The 27,106-nt window shown below is 38.5% G+C and overlaps 1 protein-coding gene and 1 pseudogene across 2 annotated transcripts in view; one reads left to right on the top strand and one right to left on the bottom strand.

Annotated features, from left to right (window-relative positions):
• LOC147344092 (cytochrome P450 2C21-like) overlaps positions 1-22,722 on the top strand; it is a 47,573-nt gene extending 24,851 nt beyond the window's left edge. Inside the window, exons 8-9 of one of the 2 annotated variants that reach the window (XM_086378797.1) lie at positions 19,709-19,850; positions 22,079-22,722. In XM_086378797.1, coding sequence (XP_086234923.1) covers positions 19,709-19,850; positions 22,079-22,260 — 324 coding nt within the window. In that variant the 3' untranslated portion in view covers positions 22,261-22,722. Of the gene's footprint in view, positions 1-17,950; positions 18,100-19,708; positions 19,851-22,078 lie in introns of those variants that run through there. The other variant, XM_086378798.1, reaches the window with a different exon arrangement.
• Positions 16,093-16,853, bottom strand: LOC147344093 (uncharacterized; annotated as a pseudogene).
• Positions 22,723-27,106: the final 4,384 nt, after the last annotated feature.

Below are 27,106 nucleotides of genomic sequence, written 5' to 3'. Positions count from 1 at the left end.
GTGCACCAGCCCTGAGCACCCTGCCTCATGCATCCAGCCTGGACTGGCGATCTATTTCACATATGATAATATACATGTTTCAATGCTATTCTTTCAAATCACCTCACCCTTGACTTCTCCCACAGAGTCCAACAGTCTATTCTTTACATCTGTGTCTTTTTGCTGTCTTGCATTTAGGGTCATCATTGCCACCTTTCTAAATTGCATATATATGGATTAATATACTGTATTGGTGTTTTTCTTTTTGACTTACTTCACTCTGTATAATAGGCTCTAATTTCATCCACCTCATTAGAACTGATTCAAATGTATTCTTTTTAATGGCTGAGTAATATTCCATTGTGGATATGTACTACAGCTTTCTTATCCATTCATCTGCCGAGGGACATCTAGGTTGCTTCCATGCCCTGGCTATTATAAACAGTGCTGGCATGAACATTACGGTACACGTGTCTCTTTCAATTCTGGTTTCCTTGGTGTGTATGCCCAGCAGTGGGATTGCTGGGTCATATGACAGTTCTATTTCCCGTTTTTAAAGGAATCTCCACACTGTTCTCCATAGTGGCTGTACTAGTTTGCATTCCCACCAACAGTGTAAGAGGGTTCCCTTTTCTCCACACCCTCTCCAGCATTTATTTTGGATAGCAGCCATTATGATAGGCATGAGATGGTACCTCATTGTGGTTTTGATTTGCATTTCTCTGATAATGAGTGATGTTGAGCACCTGTTCATGTGTTTGTTAGCCATCTGTATGTGTTCTTTGGAGAAATGTCTGTTTAGTCCTTTGGCCCATTTTTTGATTGGGTCACTTATTTTTCGGTAATTGAGCTGCATGACCTGCTTGCATATTTTTGAGACTAATTCGTTGTCTGTTGCTTCATTTGCTATTATTTTCTCCCATTCTGAAAGCTGTATTTTCACCTTGCTTATAGTTTCCATTGTTGTGCAAAAGCATTTAAGTTTAATTAGGTCCCATTTGTTTATTTTTGCTTTTATTTCCATTACTCTGGAAAGTGGGTCATAGAGGATCCTGCTGTGATTTATGTTGGAGAGTGTTTTGCCTATGTTTTCCTCTAGGAGTTTTACAGTTTCTGGTCTTACGTTTAGATCTTTAATCCATTTTGAGTTTATTTTTGTGTATGGTGTTAGAAAGTGTTCTAGTTTCATTCTTTTACAAGTGGTTGACCAGTTTTCCCAGCACCACTTGTTAAGGAGACAATGTTTTCTCCATTGTATATTCTTTCCTCCTTTGTCAAAGATAAGGTGTCCATAGGTGCATGGATTTATCTCTGGGCTTTCTATTTTATTCCATTGATCTATATTTCTGTCTTTGTGCCAGTACCATACTGTCTTGATGACTGTAGCTTTGTAGGATAGCCTGAAGTCAGGCAGGTTGATTCCTCCAGTTCCATTCTTCTTTTTCAAGATTGCTTTGGCTATACGAGTTTTTTTGTAGTTTCATACAAATTGTAAAATTATTCATTCTAGCTCTGTGAAAAATACCCTTGCTTGCTTGATAGGAATTGCATTGAATCTATAGATTGCTTTGGGTAGTATACTCATTTTCACTATATTGATTCTTCTGATCCATGAACATGGTATATTTTTCCATCTATTTGTGTCCTCTTTGATTTCCTTCACCAGTGTTTTATAGTTTTCTCTATATAGGTCTTTTGTTTCTTTAGGTAGATTTATTCCTAAGTATATTATTCTTTTCGTTGCAATGGTGAATGGAATTGTTTCTTAATTTCTTTTTGAGTTTTCTCATTGTCAGTGTGTAGGAATGCAAGAGATTTCTGTGTGTTAATTTTATATCCTGCCAGTTTACTATATTCATTGATTAGCTCTAGTAATTTTCTGGTAGAGTCTTTGGGGTTTTCTATGTAAAGGATCATGTCATCTGCAAACAGTGAGAGTTTTACTTCTTCTTTTTAAATCTGGATTCTTTTTATTTCTTTTTCTGCTCTGATTGCTGTGGCCAAAACTTTCAAAACTATGTTGAATAGTTCGTGGTGGTAATAGTGGTAAGTACTGAATAAGTGGTAAGTGGTGAATAGTAGCAGTAAGATTGGGTACCCTTGTCTTGTTCCTGAGTTTAGGGCAAGTGGTTTAAACTTTTAACCATTGGGGATAATGTTTTCTGTGGGTTTGTCATATACAGCTTTTATTATGTTGAGGTATGTTCTTTCTATTTCTGCTTTCTGGAGGGCTTTTTTTTTTTATCATAAATGGATGTTGCATTTTGTCAAAGGCTTTCTCTGCATCTATTGAGATAATCATATGGTTTTTATCTTTCAATTTGTTAATGTGGTGTATTACACTGATTGATTGTGGATATTAAAGAATCCTTGCATCCCTGGGATAAAGCCCACTTGGTCATAATGTATGATCTTTTTAATATGTTGTTGGATTCTGTTTGCTAGAATTTTGTTAAGGATTTTTGCATCTCTTTTGATCAGTGATATTGGCCTGTAGTTTTCTTTTTTTGTGGCATCTTTGTCAGGCTTTGGTATTAGGGTGGTGGTGGCCTCATAGAATGAGTTTGGAAGTTTACCTTCTTCTGCAATTTTCTGGAAGAGTTTTAGTAGAATAAGTGTTAGTCCTCTCTTAATTTTTGGTAGAATTCAGCTGTGAAGCCGTCTGGTCCTGGGCTTTTGTTTGCTGGAAGATTTCTGTTTATACTTTCTATTTCCATGCTTGTGATGGGTCTGTTAAGATTTTCCATTTTTTCCTGGTTCAGTTTTGGAAAGTTATACTTTCCTAATAATTTGTCCATTTCTTCCAAGTTGTCCGTTTTATTGGCATATAGTTGCTGATAGTAGTCTCTTATGATCCTTTGTATTTCTGTGTTGTCTGTTGTGATCTCTCCATTTTCATTTCTAATTTTATTGATTTGATTTTTCTCCCTTTGTTTCCTCATGAGTCTGGCTAATGGTTTGTCAATTTTATTTATCCTCTCAAAGAACCAGCTTTTAGCTTTGTTGATTTTTGCTATGGTCTCTATTGTTTCTTTTGCATTTATTTCTACTTTAATTTTTATGATTTCTTTCCTTCAAGTAACCCTGGGTTTCTTCATTTCTTCCTTTTCTAGTTGGTTTAGGTGTAGAATTAGGTTATTTATTTGACTTTTTTCTTATTTCTTGAGGTAAGCCTGTATTCTTATGAACCTTCCCCTTAGCACTGCTTTTACAGTGTCCCATAGGTTTTGGGTTGTTGTGTTTTCATTTTCATTCATTTCTATGCATATTTTGATTTCTTTTTTGATTTCTTCTGTGATTTGTTGGTTATTCCAAAGCGTGTTATTCAGCCTCCATATGTTGGAACTTTTAATAGTTTTTTCTCTGTTCAGTTCAGTTCAGTTGCTCAGTCGTGTCCGACTCTGCGACCCCATGAATCACAGCATGCCAGGCCTCCCTGTCCATCACCAACTCCCGGAGTTCACTCAAACTCATCTCCATCGAGTTGGTGATGCCATCCAGCCATCTCATTCTCTGTTGTCCCCTTCTCCTCCTGCCCCCAATCCCTCCCAGCAGCAGAGTCTTTTCCAATGAGTCAACTCTTTTCATGAGGTGGCCAAAGTATCGGAGTTTCAGCTTCAGCATCAGTCCTTCCAATGAACACCCAGGACTGATTTCCTTTAGAATGAACTGGTTGGATCTCCATGACATCCAAGGGACTCTCAAGAGTCTTCTCCAACACCACAGTTCAAAAGCATCAATTCTTCGGTGCTCAGCTTTCTTCACAGTCTAACTCTCACATCCATACATGACCACTGGAAAAACCATAGCCTTGACTAGACGGACCTTTCTTGGCAAAGTAATGTCTATGCTTTTTAATATACTATTTAGGTTGGTCATAACTTTCCTGCCAAGAAGTAAGCGTCTTTTAATTTCATGGCTGCATTCACCATCTCCAGTGATTTTGGAGCCCAGAAAAATAAAGTCTGACACTGTTTCCACTGTTTCCCCATCTATTTCCCATGAAGTGATGGGGCCAGATGCCATGATGTTAGTTTTCTGAATGTAGTTGACATCTAATCTTAATGCATTGTGATCAAAAAAGATGCTTGGAATGATTTCAAGTTTTTTGAATTTACCAAAGCTAGATTTATGGCCCAGGATGTGATCTATCCTGGAGAAGGCTCCATGTGCACTTGAGAAAAAGGTGGAATTCATTGTTTTGGGGTGAAATGTCCTATAGATATCAAATAGCTCTTACTGGTCCATTGTATCATTTAAAGTTTCTGTTTCCTTGCTAATTTTCTGTCTAGTTGATCTATGCATAGGTGTGAGTCGGGTATTAAAGTCTCCTGCTACTATTTTGTTATTGTTAATTTCCCCTCTACTTGTTAGCATTTGCCTTACATATTGCGGTGCTCCTATGTTGGGTGCATATATATTTATAATTGTTATATCTTCTTCTTGGATTGATCCCTTGATCATTACGTAGTGTCCTTCTTTGTCTCTTTTCACAGCCTTTATTTCAAAGTCTATTTTATCTGATGTGAGTATTGCTACTCCTGCTTTCTTTGGGTCTCCAGTTGCATGAAGTATCTTTTTCAAGCCCTTCACTTTCAGTCTGTAGGTGTCCCTTGTTTTGAGGTGGGTCTCTTGTAGACAGCATATATAGCGATCTTGTTTTTGTATGCATTCAGCCAGTCTTTGTCTTTTGGTTGGTACATTCAATTCATTTACATTTAAGGTAATTATTGATAAGTATGATCCCATTGCCATTTACATTGTTGTTTGGGGTTTGAGTTTGTACACCTTTTCTCTGTTTCCTGTCTAGAGAAGATCCTTTAGCATTTGTTGAAGAGCTGGTTTGGTGGTGCTAAATTCTCTCAGCTTTTGCTTGTCTGTAAAGCTTTTGATTTCTCCTTCATATTTGAAGGACAGCCATGCTGGGTATGGTAATCTGGGTTGTAGGTTTTTCTCTTTCATCAGTTTAAATATGTCCTGCCATTCCCTTCTGGCCTGAAGAGTTTCTATTGAAAGATCAGCTGTTATCCTTATGGGAGCCCCCTTGTGTGTTGTTTGTGTTTTTTTCCCTTGCTGCTTTTAATATTTGATCTTTGTTTGATTTTTTAAAATTTGATTAATATGTGTCTTGGGGCGTTTTGCCTTGGGTTATCCTGTTGAGACTCTCTGGGTTTCTTGGACTTGGGTGTCTATTTCCTTCCCCATTTTAGGGAAGTTTTCAATTATCATGTCCTCAAGTATTTTCTCATGGCCTTTCTTTTGTCTTGTTCTTCTGGGACTCATGATTTGAATGTTGGGACATTTGACATTGTCCCAGAGATCTCTGAGGTTGTCCTCTTTTCTTTTAAATTTTTTTTTTTTTCCTCTCAGCTTCATTTATTTCCACTGTTCCATCTTCCACGTCACTTATCCTATTTTCTGACTCCCTTATTCTACTGTTGGTTCCCTCCAGAGTGTTTTGATCTCAGTTATTCCATTATTCATTATCGATTGACTCTTTTTTATTTCTTCAAGGTGCTTGTTAAACATTTCTTGCATCTTCTCAACCATTGCCTCCAGGCGATTTATCTGTAACTCCATTTTGTTTTCAAGATTTTGGATCACTATTACTATTATTTTTCTGAAGTCTCCTAGATAGGTAGAATCCCTATCGCCTCCTCTTTTGTTTGGTTTGGTGGGCATTTATAATGTTCTTTTCATTCAGTTCAGTCACTCAGTCGTGTCCGACTCTTTGAGACCCCATGAATTGCAGCACTCCTGGCCTCCCTGTACATCATCACCTCCCAGAGTCCACCCAAACCCATGTCCATTGTGTCAGTAATGCCATCCAACCATCTCATCCTCTGTCATCCCCTTCTTCTCCTGCCCTCAATCTTTCCCAGTATCAGAGTCTTTTCCAATGAGTCAGGTCTCCGCATCAAGTGGCCAAAGTATTGGAGTTTCAGCTTCAACATCAGTCCCTCCAATGAACACCCAGGACTAATGTCCTTTAGGATGGACTTTTTGGATCTCTTTGCAGTCCAAGGGACTCTTAAGAGTCTTCTCCAACACCACAGTTCAAAATCATCAATTCGTCAGTGCTCAGCTTTCTTTATATTCCAACTCTCACATCCATACATGACTACTGGAAAAACCATAGCCTTGACTAGGTGGACCTTTGTTGACAAAGTAATGTCTCTGCTTTTTAATATGCTGTCTAGATTGGTCATAACTTTCCTTCCAAGCAGCAAGCGTCTTTTAATTTCATGGCGGCAATCACCATCTGCAGTGATTTTGGAGCCCAGAAAATAGAGTCAGCCACTGTTTCCCCATCTATTTGACATGATGTGATAGGACCAGATGCCATGATCTTCGTTTTCTGAATGTTGAGCTTTTTTTTTTTTTTTAATTTTATTTTATTTTTAAACTTTACATAATTGTATTAGTTTTGCCAAATATCAAAATGAATCCGCCACAGGTATACATGTGTTCCCCATCCTGAACCCTCCTCCCTCCTCCCTCCCCATACCATCCCTCTGGGTCGTCCCAGTGCACTGGCCCCAAGCATCCAGTATCGTGCATCGAACCTGGACTGGCAACTCGTTTCTTACATGATATTTTACATGTTTCAATGTCATTCTCCCAAATCTTCCCACCCTCTCCCTCTCCCACAGAGTCCATAAGATTGTTCTATACATCAGTGTCTCTTTTGCTGTCTCATACACCGGGTTATTGTTACCATCTTTCTAAATTCCATATATATGTGTTAGTATACTGTATTTATGTTTTTCCTTCTGGCTTACTTCACTCTGTATAATAGGCTCCAGTTTCATCCACCTCATTAGAACTGATTCAAATGTATTCTTTTTAATGGCTGAGTAATACTCCATTGTGTATATGTACCACAGCTTTCTTATCCATTCATCTGCTGATGGGCATCTAGGTTGCTTCCATGTCCTGGCTATTATAAACAGTGCTGCGATGAACATTGGGGTACACGTGTCTCTTTCCCTTCTGGTTTCCTCAGTGTGTATGCCCAGCAGTGGGATTGCTGGATCATAAGGCAGTTCTATTTCCAGTTTTTTAAGGAATCTCCACACTGTTCTCCATAGTGGCTGTACTAGTTTGCATTCCCACCAACAGTGTAAGAAGGTTCCCTTTTCTCCACACCCTCTTCAGCATTTATTATTTGTATACTTTTGGATCGCAGCCATTCTGACTGGTGTGAAATGGTACCTCAGAGTGCTTTTGATTTGCATTTCTCTGATAATGAGTGATGTTGAGCATCTTTTCATGTGTTTGTTAGCCATCTGTATGTCTTCTTTGGAGAAATGTCTATTTAGTTCTTTGGCCCATTTTTTGATTGGGTCGTTTATTTTTCTGGAGTTGAGCTGTAGGAGTTGCTTGTATATTTTTGAGATTAGTTGTTTGTCCGTTGCTTCATTTGCTATTATTTTCTCCCATTCTGAAGGCTGTCTTTTCACCTTGTTAATAGTTTCCTTTGATGTGCAGAAGCTTTTAAGGTTAATTAGGTCCCATTTGTTTATTTTTGCTTTTATTTCCAATATTCTGGGAGGTGGGTCATAGAGGATCCTGCTGTGATGTATGTCAGAGAGTGTTTTGCCTATGTTCTCCTCTAGGAGTTTTATAGTTTCTGGTCTTACGTTTAGATCTTTAATCCATTTTGAGTTTATTTTTGTGTATGGTGTTAGAAAGTGTTCTAGTTTCATTCTTTTACAAGTGGTTGACCAGATTTCCCAGCACCACTTGTTAAATAGATTGTCTTTAATCCATTGTATATTCTTGCCTCCTTTGTCAAAGATAAGGTGTCCATATGTGCGTGGATTTATCTCTGGGCTTTCTATTTTATTCCATTGATCTATATTTCTGTCTTTGTGCCAGTACCATACTGTCTTGATAACTGTGGCTTTGTAGTAGAGCCTGAAGTCAGGTAGGTTGATTCCTCCAGTTCCATTCTTCTTTCTCAAGATCGTTTTGGCTATTCGAGGTTTTTTGTATTTCCATACAAATTGTGAAATTATTTGTTCTAGCTCTGTGAAGAATACTGTTGGTAGCTTGATAGGGATTGCGTTGAATCTATAAATTGCTTTGGGTAGTATACTCATTTTCACTATATTGATTCTTCCAATCCATGAACATGGTATATTTCTCCATCTATTAGTGTCCTCTTTGATTTCTTTCACCAGTGTTTTATAGTTTTCTATATATAGGTCTTTAGTTTCTTTAGGTAGATATATTCCTATGTATTTTATTCTTTCCGTTGCAATGGTGAATGGAATTGTTTCCTTAATTTCTCTTTCTGTTTTCTCATTATTAGTGTATAGGAATGCAAGGGATTTCTGTGTGTTGATTTTATATCCTGCAACTTTACTATAGTCATTGATTATTTCTAGTAATTTTCTGGTGGAATCTTTAGGGTTTTCTATGTAGAGGATCATGTCATCTGCAAATAGTGAGAGTTTTACTTCTTCTTTTCCCATTTGGATTCCTTTTATTTCTTTTTCTGCTCTGATTGCTGTGGCCAAAACTTCCAAAACTATGTTGAATAGTAATGGTGAAAGTGGGCACCCTTGTCTTGTTCCTGACTTTAGAGGAAATGCTTTCAATTTTTCACCACTGAGGATAATGTTTGCTGTGGGTTTGTCATATATAGCTTTTATTATGTTGAGATATATTCCTTCTATTCCTGATTTCTGGAGAGTTTTTATCATAAATGGATGTTGAATTTTGTCAAAGGCTTTCTCTGCATCTATTGAGATAATCATATGGTTTTTAGTTTTCAATTTGTTAATGTGGTGTATTACATTGATTGATTTGTGGATATTGAAGAATCCTTGCATCCCTGGGATAAAGCCCACTTGATCATGGTGTATGATCTTTTTAATGTGTTGTTGGATTCTGATTGCTAGAATTTTGTTAAGGATTTTTGCATCTATTTTCATCAGGGATATTGCCCTGTAGTTTTCTTTTTTTGTGGGATCTTTGTCAGGTTTTGGTATTAGGGTGATGGTGGCCTCATAGAATGAGTTTGGAAGTTTACCTTCCTCTGCAATTTTTTGGAAGAGTTTGAGCAGGATAGGTGTTAGCTCTTCTCTAAATTTTTGGTAGAATTCAGCTGTGAAGCCGTCTGGACCTGGGCTTTTGTTTGCTGGAAGATTTTTGATTACAGTTTCAATTTCCATGCTTGTGATGGGCCTGTTAAGATTTTCTATTTCTTCCTGGTCGAGTTTTGGAAAGTTGTACTTTTCTAAGAATTTGTCCATTTCTTCCACGTTGTCCATTTTATTGGCATATAATTATTGATAGTAGTCTCTTATGATCCTTTGTATTTCTGTGTTGTCTGTTGTGATCTCTCCATTTTCGTTTCTAATTTTGTTGATTTGATTTTTCTCCCTTTGTTTCTTGATGAGTCTGGCTAATGGTTTGTCAATTTTATTTATCCTTTCAAAGAACCAGCTTTTGGTTTTGCTGATTTTTGCTATGGTCTCTTTTGTTTCTTTTGCATTTATTTCTGCTCTAATTTTTAAGATTTCTTTCCTTCTACTAACCCTGGGGTTCTTCATTTCTTCCTTTTCTAGTTGCTTTAGATGTAGAGTTAGGTTATTTATTTGACTTTTTTCTTGTTTCTTGAGGTGTGCCTGTATTGCTAGGAACTTCCCCCTTAGGACTGCTTTTACCGTGTCCCACAGGTTTTGGGTTGTTGTGTTTTCATTTTCATTCGTTTCTATGCAAATTTTTATTTCTTTTTTGATTTCTTCTGTGATTTGTTGGTTATTCAGCAGCGTGTTGTTCAGCCTCCATATGTTGGAATTTTTAATAGTTTTTCTCCTGTAATTGAGATCTAATCTTACTGCATTATGGTCAGAAAAAATGCTTGGAATGATTTCTATTTTTTTGAATTTACCAAGGCTAGCTTTATGGCCCAGGATGTGATCTATCCTGGAGAAGGTTCCATGTGCGCTTGAGAAAAAGGTGAAATTCATTGTTTTGGGATGAAATGTCCTATAGATATCAATTAGGTCTAACTGGTCTATTGTATAGTTTAAAGTTTGTGTTTCCTTGTTAATTTTCTGTTTAGTTGATCTATCCATAGGTGTAAGTGGGGTATTAAAGTCTCCCACTATTATTGTGTTATTGTTAATTTCTCCTTTCATACTTGTTAGCATTTGTCTTACGTACTGTGGTGCTCCCGTGTTGGGCGCATATATATTTATAATTGTTATATCTTCTTCTTGGATTGATCCTTTGATCATTATGTAGTGACCTTCTTTGTCTCTTTTCACAGCCTTTGTTTTAAAGTCTATTTTATCTGATATGAGTATTGCTACTCCTGCTTTCTTTTGGTCCCTATTTGCATGGAAAATCTTTTTCCAGCCCTTCACTTTCAGTCTGTATGTGTCCCCTGTTTTGAGGTGGGTCTCTTGTAGACAACATATGTAGGGGTCTTGTTTTTGTATCCATTCAGCCAGTCTTTGTCTTTTGGTTGGGGCATTCAACCCATTTACGCTTAAGGTAATTACTGATAAGTATGATCCCGTTGCCATTTACTTTATTTTTTTGGGTTCGAGTTTATACACCGTTTTTGTGTTTCCTATCTAGAGAATATCCTTTAGTATTTGTTGGAGAGCTGGTTTGGTGGTGCTGAATTCTCTCAGCTTTTGCTTGTCTGAAAAGCTTTTGATTTTTCCTTCATACTTGAATGAGATCCTTGCTGGGTACAATAATCTGGGCTGTAGGTTATTTTCTTTCATCATTTTAAGTATGTCTTGCCATTCCCTCCTGGCTTGAAGAGTTTCTATTGAAAGATCAGCTGTTATCCTTATGGGAATTCCCTTGTGTGTTATTTGTTGTTTTTCCCTTGCTGCTTTTAATATTTGTTCTTTGTGTTTGATCTTTGTTAATTTGATTAATATGTGTCTTGGGGTGTTTCTCCTTGGGTTCATCCTGTTTGGGACTCTCTGGGTTTCTTGGACTTGGGTGATTATTTCCTTCCCCATTTTAGGGAAGTTTTCCACTATTATCTCCTCAAGTATTTTCTCATGGTCTTTCTTTTTGTCTTCTTCTTCTGGAACCCCTATGATTCGAATGTTGTAGCGTTTAATATTGTCCTGGAGGTCTCTGAGATTGTCCTCATTTCTTTTAATTCGTTTTTCTTTTATCATCTCTGATTCATTTATTTCTACCATTCTATCTTCTAATTCACTAATCCTATCGTCTGCCTCTGTTATTCTACTATTTGTTGCCTCCAGAGTGTTTTTAATTTCATTTATTGCATTATTCATTATATATTGACTCTTTTTTATTTCTTCTAGGTCCTTGTTAAACCTTTCTTGCATCTTCTCAATCCTTGCCTCCAGGCTATTTATCTATGATTCCATTTTAGTTTCAAGATTTTGGACCAATTTCACTATCATTATTCGGAATTCTTTATCAGGTAGATTCCCTATCTCTTCCTCTTTTGTTTTGTTTGGTGGGCATTTATCCTATTCCTTTATCTGTTGAGTATTCCTCTGTCTCTTCATCTTGTTTAAATTGCTGAGTTTGGGGTGTCCTTTCTGTATTCTGGCAGTTTGTGGAGTTCTCTTTATTGTGGCATTTCCTCACTGTGTGTGTGTTTATACAGGTGGCTTGTCAAGGTTTCCTGGTTAGGGAAGCTTGTGTCGGTGTTCTGGTGGGTGGAGCTGTATTTCTTCTCTCTCCTTTCGAAGAGTTGGGTTGCTTTTCTGGGTGCCTGATGTCCTCTGCCGGCATTCAGAAGTTGTTTTGTGGAATTTACTCGACGTTTAAATGCTCTTTTGATGAATTTGTGGGGGAGAAAGTGTTCTCCCCGTCCTACTCCTCCGCCATCTTCGAATGTTGAGCTTTAAGCCAACTTTTTCACTCTCCTCTTTCACTTTCATCAAGAGGCTCTTTAGTTCTTCACTTTCTGCCGTAAGGGTGGTGTCATCTGCATATATGAGGTTATTGATATTTCTCCTGGCAATCTTGATTCCAGCTTGTGATTCCTTCAGCCCAGCATTTCTCATGATTACTCTGCATAGAAGTTAAATAAGCAGAGTGATAATATACAGCCTTGAAGTACTCCTTTTCCTATTTGGAACCAGTCTGTTGTTCCATGTCCAGTTCGAACTGTTGCTTCCTGACCTGTACATAGGTTTATCAAGAGGCAGTTCAGGTGGTCTGGTATTCCCATCTCTTTCAGAATTTTCCACAGTTTATTGTGATCCACACAGTCAAAGGCTTTGGCGTAGTCAATAAAGCAGAAATAGATGTTTTTCTGGAACTCTCTTGGTTTTTCAAAGATCCAGCGGATGTTGGCAATTTGATCTCTGGTTCCTCTGCCTTTTCTAAAACCAGCTTGAACATCTGGAAGTTCATGGTTCACATATTGCTGAAGCTTGGCTTGCAGAATTTTGAGCATTACTTTACTAGTGTGTGCTGCTGCTGCTGCTAAGTCACTTTAGTCATGTCCGACTCTGTGTGACCCCAGAGACGGCAGCTCTACAGGCTCCCCTGTCCCTGGGATTCTCCAGGCAAGAACACTGGAGTGGGTTGCCATTTCCTTCTCCAATGCATGAAAGTGAAAAGGGAAAGTGAAGTTGCTCAGTCGTGTCCGACTCTTAGCGACCCCATGGACTGCAGCCTACCAGGCTCCTCCGTCCATGGGATTTTCTAGGCAAGAATATTGGAGTGGGGTGCCATTGCCTTCTCCGACTAGTGTGTGAGATGAGTGCAATTGTGCATTAGTTTGAGCATTCTTTGGAATTACCTTTCTTTGGGGTTGGAATGAAAACCGACTTTTTCCAGTCCTCTGGCCACTGCTGATTTTTCCAAGTTTGCTGACATGAAAAGAGCAGCACTTTCACAGCATCATCTTTTAAAATTTGAAAGAGCTCAACCCGAATTCCATAGCCTCCATTAGGTTTGTTCATAGTGATGCTTCCTACGGCCGACCTGAGTTCACATTCGAGGATGTCCAGCCCTAGGTGAGTGTGAGTGATCACACCATGGTGATTATCTTGGTCGTGAAGATCTTTTTTGTACAGTTCTTCTGTGTATTCTTGCCACCTTTTCTTAATATCTTCTGCTTCTGTTAGGTCCATACCATTTCTGTCCTTGATTGAGCTCATCTTTGCATGAAATATTCCCTTGGTATCTCTAATTTTCTTGAAGAGATCTCTAGTCTTTCCCATTCTATTGCCTTCCTCTATATTTTTGCATTGATCACTGAGGAAGGCTTTCTTATCTCTCCTTGCTATTCTTTGGAACTCTGCATTCAAATGGGTATGTCTTTCCTGTTCTCCTTTGCTTTTTGCTCCTCTTCTTTTCACAGCTATTTGTAAGGCCTCTTCAGACAGCCGTTTTGCTGTTTTGTATTTCTTTCTCTTGGGAATGGTCTTGATCCCCATCTCCTGTACAATGTCACAAATCTTTGTCCATAGTTCATCAGGCACTCTGTCTATCACATCTAGTCCCTTAAATCTATTTCTCACTTCCACTGTATAGTCATAAGGGATTTGATATAGGTCATACCTGAATGGTCTAGTGGTTTTCCCCACTTTCTTCAATTTAAGTCTGAATTTGCCAGTAAGGAGTTCATGATCTGAGCCACAGTCAGCCCCTGGTCTTGTTTTTGCTGACTGTATAGAGATTCTCTGTCTTTGGCTGCAAAGGAGATAATCAATCTGATTTCAGTGTTGACCATCTGGTGATATCTATGTATAGAGTCTTCTCCTGTGTTTTTGGAAGAGGGTGTTTGCTATGACCACCGCTTTCTCTTGGCAGAGCTCTGTTAGCCTTTGTCCTGCTTCATTCTGTACTCCAAGGCAAAATTTGCCTGTTACTCCAGGAGTTTCTTGACTTCTTACTTTTGCATTCCAGTCCCTTATAATGAAAAGGACATCTTTTTGGGGTGTTAGTTCTAGCAGATCTTGTAGGTCTTCATAGAACCATTCAACTTCAGCTTCTTCAGCATTACTTGTCAGGGCATAGACTTGGATTACTGTGATATTGAACGGTTTGCCTTGGAAATGAACAGAGATCATGCTGTCGTTTTTGAGAATCCATCCAAGTACTGCATTTTGGACTCTTTTGTTGACCATGATGGCTACTCCATTTATTCTAAGGGATTCTTGCCCACAGTAGTAGATATAATGGTCATCTGAGTCAAATTCACCCATTCCAGTCCATCTTAGTTTGCTGATTCCTAGAATTTCGATGTTCACTCTTGCCATCTCCTGTTTGACCACTTCCAATTTGCCCTGATTCGTGGACCTAGCATTCCAGGTTCCTATGCAATATTGCTCTTTACAGCATTGAATCTTGCTTCTATTACCAGTCCCATCCACAACTGGGTATTGTTTTTCCTTTGGCTCCATCCCTTCATTCTTTCTGGAGTTATTTCTCCATTGATCTCCAGTAGCTTTCTCATGTTCCTTTACCTGCTAAATAGTTCTCTGCCTTTTCATTTTGTTTAGATTGCTGTGTTTGGGGTGGCCTTTCTGTATTCTTGCCATTTGTGGCTCCTCTTTATTGTAGAGGTTCCTCCCTGAGGATGGGGTTGGACGAGTGGCTTGTCAAGGTTTCCTGTTTAGGGAAGCTTGTGTCTGGTGTTCTGGTGGGTGGAGCTGAATTTCTTCTCTCTGGAGTGCAGTGATGTGTTCTGTAGTGAGTTTTGAGATGTGTGTGGGTTTGGTGTGGCTTTGGACAGCCTGTATATTACAGCTCAGGTCTATGTTCCTGCTTTGTTGAAGAATTAGCTTGGTGTGTCTTGCTCTGAAAATTGTTGGCTCTTGGGCAGAGCTTGGTTTCAGTGTAGGTATGGAGGCTTTTGGCTGAGCTCTTATCAATTAATGTTCCCTGGAGTCAGGAGTTCTCTGGTGTTCTCAGGTTTTGGATTTAAGCCTCCTGCCTCTGGTTTTCAGTCTTATCTTGAAGTAGTCTCAAGACTTCTCCATCCATACAGCACCAATGATAAAACATCTAGGTTAATGGTAAAAGGTTCTCCACAGTGAGGGACACCCAGAAAGGTTCGCTGAGTTACATGGAGCAGAGAAGAGGGAGGAGGGAGATAAAGGTGACCAGGAGGAGAAGAGGGGGAATCAAAAGGGGAGAGAGCAATCTAGCCAGTAATCAAATTCCTATGTGCTCTCCACAGCCTGGAACACCCAGAGAGGTTCACGGAGTTACATGGAGAAGAGAAGAGAAGAGGGAGGAAGGAGATAGAGTCGCTAGAAGGGGAAGGGTGGGGGGGGGGGGGGTCAAAAGGATAGAGGCAAATTTAGCCAGTTATCAGTTTCCTAAGTGTTCACCACATCCTGGAATACCCAAAGAGATTAACAGAGTTTGGTAGAGAAGAGATGGGGGAGGGAGGAGATAGAGGTGACCTAGGGGAGAAAAAGGAGAGTCAAAAGGGGGAGAGGGCAATCAAGCCAGTAATCACACTCCTAGGTAAAAATGGGTACTGAAGATTGGATTCTTAAAAGTACAAAATTAATAACAAATACCAAAAAGCAAAGATTAAAAATCTAGAGTTTAGACTCTCAAAAATACAATATTAAAAAAAAAAAAACACAACCACAAAAATTATAAAAATATATATGAAATTTACTTTAAAAATAGGGTCTTTCTTTTGCAAGGCAGGTTATAAAAATGAAAATTAAAGCAGTAATAAAGGACTTAAAAATTAAAAATTTTAAAAATATTAATAGTAAAAATATATCTAGGAATTTCTCTGGAGCTGTTGTGGGCAGTGTGGAGTCAGTTCAGTTTCAGATACTTCCTTGTTACAGCTTATACTTCTCAAGGTCTGTAGGCCCCTTCCAAAGTAGTTGGTGCCAACTACAGGATTTTAAATGACTGTTGCACCTGTCACTTCCAAAGACGTTCCCTCTGTTTATTTTGGCTTCTTCTGTTTGCAAGTCTCTTCAGTGTCTAATTTCTGCCCTGACACAAGGGGGCGAAGGTGGTCACGTATTTAGGCTCACTTGTTCAGTCGTGCTGTGGGGAGGGAGGAAAACTGCAAACAAATATGCCTGGCGTGTGTGGCGAGTGCTCACAGTGTCTATGACACACTGGGTTTGCCCCTGCTCAGGTTGTGTGTGCTTTCCCAGTCTACACTGCTCAGGCTCCAGGTTGCTCTACAGGGGAATTATCTAAAGCAGGCCCTGCGTTGCGTGCACCTCCCAGGTCTAAGCCACTCAGGTTCAGCTTCTCGGGTATTCCATAAAGATGCAGACTCGATTGGGCCTGTGTTTTGTGTCCTTCCCAGGTCCAAGTGGTTCAGGTGACCAGGTGCTTGGCAAGTGCACTCTCCTCAGGTGGAGTGGTGCATTGTATCACCTCCCTGGTCCCAGCTGCTCGGTTTCCTGGGTGCGCAGTGGGAGTGCCATCTCAGGTGTGCCTAGTGTCTCCTCTAGGGAGCTGATCTCTGGTTGCGACCCTCCTGATGGATGTCAACTATCCAGGATCCCAGGTAGACTTGGTTAGCAACTGGGAGCCTGCTTGCAGTTTTGTCGCAGATGCCATCTCTGGAACCAAGACTGCCCCTTTCCAGCTCTGGTTGTCGCCCACCTGCCTCTCTGTCTCCGGCAGGGCATGGGCCAGCCTACAGCTGGCTAGCTCTCCTCTGATATTTGCTCAGTCCTTTGTTCTGTGAGCGGGCTGGCAGTGCCTTAGTTTAGAGCTTTTTTCAGGAAAGTTCTCTCTCTCTCTCTCTCTTTTTTTTCTCTCTCTGGCTATCCCACTGTTTGGATTGCTATCTCATTTAGCTCCCTCAGATTGTCCTCAGGGCATTCAGACCTGGTCCCCACCCTAAGCAATGCCGCCTGCACCTCCCTGTTCATCCCCTGCTTGCTGCTGGTGGACGCTAGCATCTGGGCTACTTCTCCACTGTGAGTTGCCGTCAGGTGTGTAATCTGTGGGTTTTATTTATTCATTTATTTATTTATTTTTCCTCCCGGTTATGTTGCCCTCTGAGATTCCAAAACTCCCCACAGACCCGCCGGTGAGAGGGTTTCCTGGTGTTTGGAAACTTCTCCTCTTTTATGACTCCCTCTCCGGGATGGGTCTCCATCCCTAACTCTTTTGTCTCTCTTTTAATCTTTTATATTTTGTCCTACCTCCTTTAAAAGATAATGGGCTGCCTTTCTGGGTGCCTGGTGTCCTCTGCCAGTGTTCAGAAGTTGTTTTGTGGAACTTGCTCAGCATTCAAATAATCTTTTGATGAATTTGTGGGGGAGAAAGTGGTCTCCTGGTCCTATTCCTCTGCCATCTTAGGACTGCCCCTCACTATGAACTTTTATCTTAAAACTGTTTTTTCCTGAATCTCATGAGTTTTAATATGCTGTGCTTGCATTTTTGTTTGTCCCAATGTACTTTTTGATTCTCTTCTTTGAATCATCAATTGTTCAATAGCACATTGTTTAATCTCCATATCTTTGTGAATTTTCCAGTTTTCTTCTTGTAATTGATTTCTTGATTTGTACCATTTTGGTTGGAAAAGATAGTTGATATGATTTTAATCTTCTTAATTTATTAATACCTTTTTTGTACTCTATCATATGATCTATTCTGGAGAATCTTTCATCTGTGGTTAGAAGAACATATTCTGTTGCTTTTGGATGGAGTCTTCCTTATATGTCTGTTAAGTGCATTCTGACTTTTAAGTGGGAATGCCTAGCTCATTAAAAAATATTTTTAAATTTATTTTTTAATGTAAATTTATTTATTTTAATTGGAGGCTAATTACTTTACAATATTGTATTGGTTTTGCCATACATCAACATGAATCCACCACGGGTGTACACAAATTTAATATAGTTATCAATAGGTGTTTTATTTCTATAAATCTATCATTTTTGTTCCACTTGTTCACTCAATTTATATTCCACTCTTCCTCCTTCATTGTTTTATTATTCTTGGAATAATTATATATTAAAATAATTGTTTTTGTTTGTCCTTCTCCTTTCAGTTCAGTTCAGTCACTCAGTCGTGTCCGACTCTTTGCGACCCCAGGAATTGCAGCACGCCAGGCCTCCCTGTCCATCACCAACTCCCGGAGTTCACCCAAACTCATATCCATTGAGTCGGTGATGCCATCCAGCCATCTCATCCTCTGTTGTCCCCTTCTTTATATTCCTTTATTTCTCCTTTTCTTCCTTCTTCTGGAATAGTTTAAGTTTTTGTGCTACTGTAAATTTCTATTGGCATCAAACTATTTTTTTCTTTTTTAGTGTTTTTTCTTGAGATTACAGTGCATTTGCATGTGTTAAGTCGCTTCTGTGGCCCTATGGACTGTAGCCTGCCAGGCTTCTCTGTCCATGGAATTCTCCAGGCAAGAATACCAGAGTGGATTGCCCTCCTCCATTGCAATCCATGCCCTCCTCCAGGAGATCTTCCTGACCCAGTGATTGAACCCACGTCTTCTGTGTCTTTTGCATTGGCAGGCAGGTTCTTTACCACTAGCACCACCTGAGAAGCCCCTGAGGTTACAATTTGCATCCTTATATATTTACAGTCTTAAAATTAATACTATTAAATTTTGTTTAAAATACAAGGACACTGCAATTGTGTATGGCTATTTAACTTGTTCCACTTCCTTTATGTTAAAGTTATCACATGTATATTTTGTATATTATGAACATATCATTAATGTTATAAATTTTGCTTTAAAGCAAGGTTGGCAAAACTTTTGTAAAGGGCATGGAAAAGCTAAACAAATTACCTATGGTCATAAACCTTAATTTAAGAGAGAAATACTTGATTGATGATAAAAACTAAACTGCAAATCATTATGTACTATATCTCTGAGTTTATGAAAACCTTACTAGAACCCAGAAATTCCTTCTTGTTTCCACAAGTGCATGCAACAATTACATTGAAAAAACATAGCAGCAAGAGGGATACATATCAGTTTCTCATCTTAGAGGGAAACTGAATAGTTTTCAAGAATATGGCCAGTCCAGGTTCGATGCACGATACTGGATGCTTGGGGCTGGTGCAGTGGGACGACCCAGAGGGAGGGTATGGGGAGGGAGGAGGGAGAAGGGCTCAGGATGGGGAACACAGGTATACCTGTGGTGGATTCATTTCGATATTTGGCAAAACTAATACAATATTGTAAAGTTTAAAAATAAAATAAAATTAAAAAAAAAAAGAATGAGTAAGATAAAAGTAAAATTCTTAGCTTCACTTATGCAGCTTACTGTTATTGAGTAAGCTATAGTGAAACATTTCCAATCACCCCATTAAAAAAAAAAAAAAGAATATGGCCAATCAGGTCATGTTTGGAGAGGACCCTATATTAAGTTCCAAAGAGAATGAGCTGAATTTTTAGTGACATCAGCACTTTTAATCAACACTCCAATTTATTTGTCAAGAACAAAGCACCTGCCTTAATTTTCTGAAGAGCAAGTGCTGTTGGTAGGCTACAAGCTGAAGATGATTAGCCTTGGAGTCACTTAACTGGCACTGTTGATTTATATGATTGAATCAACTGGCACTGTTGATTTATATGATTGAATCATAAATCATTTATATGATTTATATGGCATCATATGACTTAAGACCTGTTAGGCTTGGTCATTAATTTGTTCTTTGACATGGAGAGAATAAAATATGTTTGTGCCTCAGCCACCTCACTTATAAAATAAAAGGATTAGATAAGGCATTTTTTTCAAACTCCATGACTTTCTTTATAATCTAGTTATTGTGTTTTTCCTTATCTCAGGGCACAGTCATATTAACATCTCTGACTTCTGTTCTGCATGATGATAACGAGTTTTCCAACCCAGGGCAGTTTGATCCTGGTCACTTCCTGGATGAAAGTGGCAACTTTAAGAAGACTGACCACTTCATGGCTTTTTCAGCAGGCAAGCATGCTTCATTTTTGTCTGTACATTAGAGGTCAAATGAGAGGAGGAAGAGCTTTGTATGGAGGCAACTCTGAGCTGGACAAATTGTCATTTTCATGAGTCCAGAGGCACCACTCCCAAGGTGCAGATAATTTCTGATTGGATTGGAGGCTGCACTCACTGAGTTCTGCCCTCTCACCCACCTCTGACAATCTTAAGGGCTCCTCGGAGAAGTCTAGTTCCACTGAGACTTTTCTCCCCCGTCCAGAGATGCCATTCACTCAATAAATGTCTCTGAGGACCTTATATGTAGTAGACCCATGCTCACTCAGATCCAGGGATAGAAATGTGAATAAGGGACAGCTCTCCTTTAAGAAAGAGGAATGTGAGTTAACAGATGATGATACTCCAGAGAGACAAGTGCTATTCAAAAGGCTTCTGTGGAAACCCAGAGAGAGGAGCTCCTGAATCTTACATTTTGGGAGCAGGGCAGAGGACAGAGTAGTTGGAACAAAAGAGAAATTTTCTTGCAGGAAGAAATATTTTAGTATCCTCCTTTAATTTGGGGAAGTCCTTGAAAGAGAGGCAGGGTACTCAGAAAGTTTCATTAAAGGCAGTTTAATGAAGAGACTCTTTTCAGAGGTGTGGACATGATTAACTGAAGTATCAAGGAATGGTCAAGTACTCAGGGATGAGCATCAACAGGACAATGTCATCATCCTATGTCAGAAGGACTGGGAGAAGGAGGGTGTTGCTGGAACCCAAGCAGATCTTTAGCAAAGAGAGAATGGATGCTTCATCAGGAGATGGGTCTATAGGCTGGAGAATACAGCCACTGCTGAAATTGTGGCCTGACAGGCCGGGACTGAGGGAGGGCATACTCTAACCTTCTCAATGTCTAATCCTGAGTTTATTCACGGTGAAGAAGGGAACTAACTAGTGGGGTTATGCAGTCCATAGAAATCAACTTCCTAAATACACAGTAGGTGTAAAAGAAAAACAAACACAGTATGGATCTGGAAAAATGGAGAAATGGAGAGTGTTCAGCACAGTCCAAAGGATAAGGGTAGAAAGTAGAGGGTGAAGGGCCTTTCCTACAGAAGGAACTGAAATAGGGATAGAAATAGGAGGTTCACTCCTCATTGAACATCCAGGAAAATAGGTTTGAAGGAATGCTTGATGCTTGGTCCCAAGATTATGAACAATGCCCAGAATTTGATCTCAAAATGAGATCCTGCTAATCTTTTCCTTATCTACTTCCTGAATTTTGGGTCCATTGTTTCATAACAAACTGGCTTAAGATTTCTGCCCAGTTTGTGGGGTTTGCAGGATTGCTTTGTCTTGGCACTGTAGTATCATTATAAGACCTAAGGCTTCACTTTCTTGTTGCTGTTCAGTTGCTAAGTCATGTTCGACTCTTTGCAACCCCATGGATGGCAGCACACCAGGCCCTCTGTCCTCCACTGTCTCCCGGAGTTTGCTCAAATTCATGTCCATTGAGTTGGTGATACTATCTAACCATCTCATCCTCTGTCACATCCCTTCTCCTTTTGCCTTTACTTTATGAGCTTATATTCCAGGGTGTGGGACACAGGATAATTATAATTTCATGTGAAACATTTTGTATTAGAAGTATTTATGAGTCTTGTGGAAAACCAGCAAGAGAATGAATTATATCCCCCTGGATAGATCAAAGAACTCTGTATAGAGCAGGTGACACCTGTGGTGGATCTAGAAGGATATAGATAATCTCAGCAGGAAGAGCTGAGGGAAACAATATTTCAGTTGGAGGAATGACTGGATACTCATAACACTTGAAATAGCTAGTGTGTCTGGGGGTTAGAGAATGGTTAATAATATTTGTGTCAAGTTTGTGACATTTCTTTTTATACTTGGCAATGGTAAACTCTCGAATTGGAAGTAGATGGAAAAATATAGTGTGGAGCTCATGTTATTTGGGATGGGTGAGTGTGTATGTAGAAAGATATTACTGGCAAGCCTCAGTAAAGCAATATTGACATGGGTGTACAGAACAGACTCCGTTTAATAGAGAATGTACACTGAAATCTGTTCTGAGGAAATAAAGCAAACCGGATTTTGGTGTAAATAGAAGAAGCCATAGGTTAATTTGTCTTTTATTAATTTGTTTGTTTATGTATTTACTCATTCCATATTTATTTATGCTCCCCTTTGTGATATGTTAGAAATAGAATTGAACAACTATTTAATTTATGTGTCATTTTTAGGAAAAAGAGTTTGTGTTGGAGAAGGCCTGGCCCGCATGGAGCTGTTTTTACTCCTGGTCAGCATTTTACAGCATTTTACCTTGAAATCTGTGGTTGATCCAAAGCACATTGATACTGCACCAAGTTTCAAAGGGTTAATCTCTATTCCACCCTTCTGTGAGATGTGTTTCATTCCAGTCTGAAGAAAGGGCTGACTGCCAGGTTGCAGAGTGAGCCTCTCCAGCTCCATCTACACAAGCTGATGCTCTCTGTCCTGGCTGTTACCCATTGTCCAACTCTCCCTTACCTTTAGGAGTGACATTCTTGAGCCCTGCCTGTTCTAATTTTCTTTAAGATTCAGTTCAAGTTTTTTTTTTTTTTGCATGAAATAAAACAGTTTTGTCCCCAATAATTTTTTTTTTTAAATTACAGTCCTGAGATCTTAAGCTACATCCCATTTATTGTGTATACCAAATGGAGGGCACCTTATAAATGTTATATTTTATTAAAAATTAAAATTGGCAATTATCCCATGTGATAAAATTTTTAAAAATGTATTCATCTCTTACTCCTACTTAGCTCTCTGGGGGAATGATCTCTTGACAGTTTGGATGTATAATTTTGCCTTTTCCCAATGTTTATTAAAAATATAATTATGTGTTTGATGGGTATGTTTGTGTATATATGTATATACATGCAAAAGAAATCAGGTGAAGATGACTCCAGCTAGAGGGAATAGTATGAGATAAAACTTGAATTTATTAGTCTTTCCAGAGATGTTCTTCCTCTTTCCCCTAGTGATTAAACACACACACACACACCCACACACAGACATACAGACATATAAAGGCAAAGAAGAGGGGAAGGTAATTAATATACATGTGGGTTATATTTGAACATACACAGAGAAATCTATGTGTGTGTTTAGTGTTCATGTGTGTATGTATTACTTATAGCTATGGTTTTTTGGTGACATTATATAATAGCATAAAGTTGATATTTTCACAAGCAGTGTAAGTTAATGTATCTCATAATACTCTGTTAATAGATATGATAATTTTTAAAAATTATCGTCCTATTCAAGGATATTTATATTATTTTTGAAAGCTTGTTAATATAAAAATGCTACTATTAATACATGCACACATCTTCTATTATTCCTTTACTGTCTCTTCAGGATAGTTTCTTAGAAGTGGTGTGGCTGCACATATATATGCACTTTAATTTTTCATAGATACAGAAGCATAATGCCCTAAAAATTACACATCTGCTTCAGTTCAGTTCAGTTCAGTCGCTCAGTCGTGTCTGACTCTTTGTGACCCCATGAATCACAGCACGCCAGGCCTCCCTGTCCATCACCAACTCCTGGAATTCACTCAAAATCATGTCCATCGAGTCATTGATGCCATCCAGCCATCTCATCCTCTGTTGTCCTCTTCTCCTCCTGCCCCCAATCCCTCCCAGCATCAGTCTTTTCCAATGAGTTAAGGAACTCATTGGAAGTTAAGGAACATGATAAAAAGCTGACCAAACCAAACAAAAGAGGAAGAGATAGAGAGTCTAACTGAAGAGAATTCAGAATAATGATAGTAAAAATAATCCAAAATCCTGAAAACAAAATGGAGTTACAGATAAATAGTCCTGAGGCAAGAATTGAGAAGAGGGAAGAAAAGTTTAACAAGGACCTAGAAGAAATAAAAAAGTCAATCAATAATGAATAATGCAATAAACCGAGATCAAAAGCACTCTGGAGGGAACCAACAGTAGAATAACTGAGGCAGAAGATAGGATAAGTGAGGTGGAATATAGAATGGTGGAAATAAATGAAGCAGAGAGGAAAAAAGAAAACAGAATTTTAAAAAGTGAGGACAACCTCAGAGACCTCTGGGACAATGTTAAACACCACAACATTTGAATCATAGAAGTCCCCAAAGAACAAGACAAAAAGAAATGCTATGAGAAAGTACTTGAGGAGATTATAGTTGAAAACTTCCCTAAAGTGGGGAAGGAAATAGCCACCCAAGTCCAAGAAACCCAAAGAATCCCAAATAGGATAAACCAAGGTGAAACAACCCAAGACACATATTAATCAAATTAACAAAGATCAAACACAAAGAACAAATACTAAACGCAGCAAGGTAAAAACAACAAATAAAACACAAGGGGATTCCCATAAGGATAATAGTAGATCTTTCAATAGAAACTCTTCAGGCCAGAAGGGAATGGCAGGACATACTGAAAGTGACATACTGAAAGAGAAAAATCTACAATTCAGATTATTGTACCCAGCTAGGATCTCATTCAAATATGAAGGACAAATCAAAAGCTTTATAGACAAGCAAAAGCTGAGAGAATTCAGTACCACCAAACGAGCTCTTCAACAAATACTAAAGGATCTTCTCTAGACAGGAAACACAGAAAAGGTTTATAAACTTGAACCCAAAACAACAAAGCAAATGGCAACGGGATCACACTTATCAATAATTACCTTAAATGTAAATGGGTTGAATGCTCCAACCAAAAGACAAAGACTGGCTGAAGGGATACAAGACCTCTATATATGCTGTCTACAAGAGACCCACCTCAAACCTAGGGGCACATACAGATCAAAAGTGAAGGGCTGGAAAAAGATATTTCACACAAATGGAGACCCAAAGAAAGCAGGAGTAGCATTACTCATATCAGATGAAATAGACTTTGAAATAAAGGCCATGAAAAGAGACAAAGAAGGACCTACATAATGATCAAAAGATCAATCCAAGAAGAAGATATAACAATTATAAATATATATGCACCCAACATAGGAGCACTGCAATATGTGAGACAAATGTTAACAAGTATGAAAGGGGAAATTAACAGTAACACAATAATAGTGGGAGACTTTAATACCCCACTCACTCCTATGGATATATCAACTAAACAGAAAATTAGCAAGGAAACACAAACTTTAAATGATACAATGGACCAGTTAGACCTAATTGATATCTATAGGACATTTCACTCTAAAACAATGTATTTCACCTTTTTCTCAAGGGCACACAGAACCTTCTCCAGGACAGATAACATCCTGGGCTATAAATCTAGCCTTGGTAATTTACAAAATTTGAAATCATCTCAAGCATCTTTTCTGATCACAGTACGGTGAAATTAGATGTCAACTACAGGAAAAAAAATATTAAAAATACAAACATATAAAGGCTAAATAACACACTTCTGAATAACCAACAAACCAGAGAAAACACAAAACCCCAAAGCCTATGGGATTCAGTAAAAGCAGTGCTAAGGGGAAGGTTCATAGCAATACAAGCCTACATCAAGAAGCAGGAGAGAAATCAAATAAATAACCTAACACTACACCTAAAGCAACTAGAAAAAGAAGAAATGAAGCACCCCAGGGTTAGTAGAAGGAAAGAAATAATAAAATTTACAGCAGAACTAAATGCAACATAAACAAAGAGACCATAGCCAAAATCAACAAAGCTAAAAGCTGGTTCTTTTAGAAGATAAATAAAATTGACAAACCATTAGCCAGCTCATCAAGAAACAAAGGGAGAAGAATCAAATCAACAAAATTACAAATGAAAATGGAGAAATCACAACAGGTAACACAGAAATACAAAGGATCATAAGAGGCCACTATCAGCAACTATATGCCAATAAAATGGACAACTTGGAAGAAATGGACAAATTCTTAGAAATGTACAACTTTGCAAAACTGAACCAGGAAGAAATGGAAAATCTTAACAGACCCATCACAAGCATGGAAATAGAAACTGTAATCAGAAATCTTCCAGCAAACAAAAGCCCAGGACCAGATGGCTTCACAGTGGAATTCTATCAAAAATTTACAGAAAAGCTAACACCTATCCTACCCAAACCCTTCCAGAAAATTGCAGAAGAAGGTAAACTTCCAAACTCATTCTATGAGGCCACCATCACCCTAAAACAAAAACCAGACAAAGATGCCACAAAAAAATAAAACTACAGGCCAATATCACTGATGAATATAGATGCAAAAATCCTTAACAAAATCCTAGCAAACAGAATCCAACAACATATTAAAAAAATCATACATCATGACCAAGCGGGCTTTATCCCAGGGATGCAAGGATTCCTCAATATTCGCAAATCAATCATTGTGATACACCACATTAACAAATTGAAAGATAAAAACCATATAATTATCTCAATAGATGCAGAGAAAACCTTTGACAAAATTCAACACCCTCCAGAAAGCAGGCAAAGAAGCAACATATCTCAACCTGATAAAAGCCATGCATGATAAACTCACAGCAAATATTTTCCTCAATGGTGAAACATTGAAAGCATTTCCCCTAAAGTCAGGAACTAGAGAAGGGTGCCCACTCTCACCACTACTATTCATCATAGTTTTGGAAGTTACAGCCACAGCAATCAGAGCAGAAAAAGAAATAAAAGGAATGCAGACTGGAAAAAGAAGAAGTAAAACTCTCACTGTTTGCAGATGACATGATCCTCTACATAGAAAACTCCAAAGACTCTACCAAAAAATAACTAGAGCTAATTAATGAATATAGAAAAGTTGCAGAAGATATAAATTAACACACAGAAATCCCTTACATTCCTATATACTAACAATGAGAAAGCAGAAAGAGAAATTGAGGAAACAATTTCATTCACCAATGCAACGAAGAGAATAAAATACTTAGGAATAAATCTACCTAAAGAAACAAAAGACTTATATACTGAAAACTATAAAACACTGATGAAAGATATCAAAGATGACACAAATGATGGAGAAATATGCCATGTTCATGGAGCAGGAGAATCAATATAGTGAACATGACTATACTACCAAAAGCAATCTATAGATTCAATGCAATCTCTATCTAGCTACCAACGGTATTTTTTCAGATAATTAGAACAAATAATTTCAAGTTTGTATGGAAATACAAAAATCCTCGAATAGCCAAAGCAATCTTGAGAAAGAAGAATGCAACTTGAGGAATCAACCTGCCTGACTTCAGGCTCTACTACAAACCACAGTCATCAAGACAGTATGGTACTGCA

The sequence above is a fragment of the Bos grunniens genome, chromosome 26 (genome assembly GCF_055505025.1).
Source record: "Bos grunniens cultivar Pamir isolate PY7600 chromosome 26, Bosgru_T2T1.0, whole genome shotgun sequence".
NCBI lineage: Eukaryota > Metazoa > Chordata > Mammalia > Artiodactyla > Bovidae > Bos > Bos grunniens.
The sequence above is the reverse complement of the archived record's forward strand: the minus strand, read 5'-3'. Positions and strand labels throughout refer to the sequence as shown.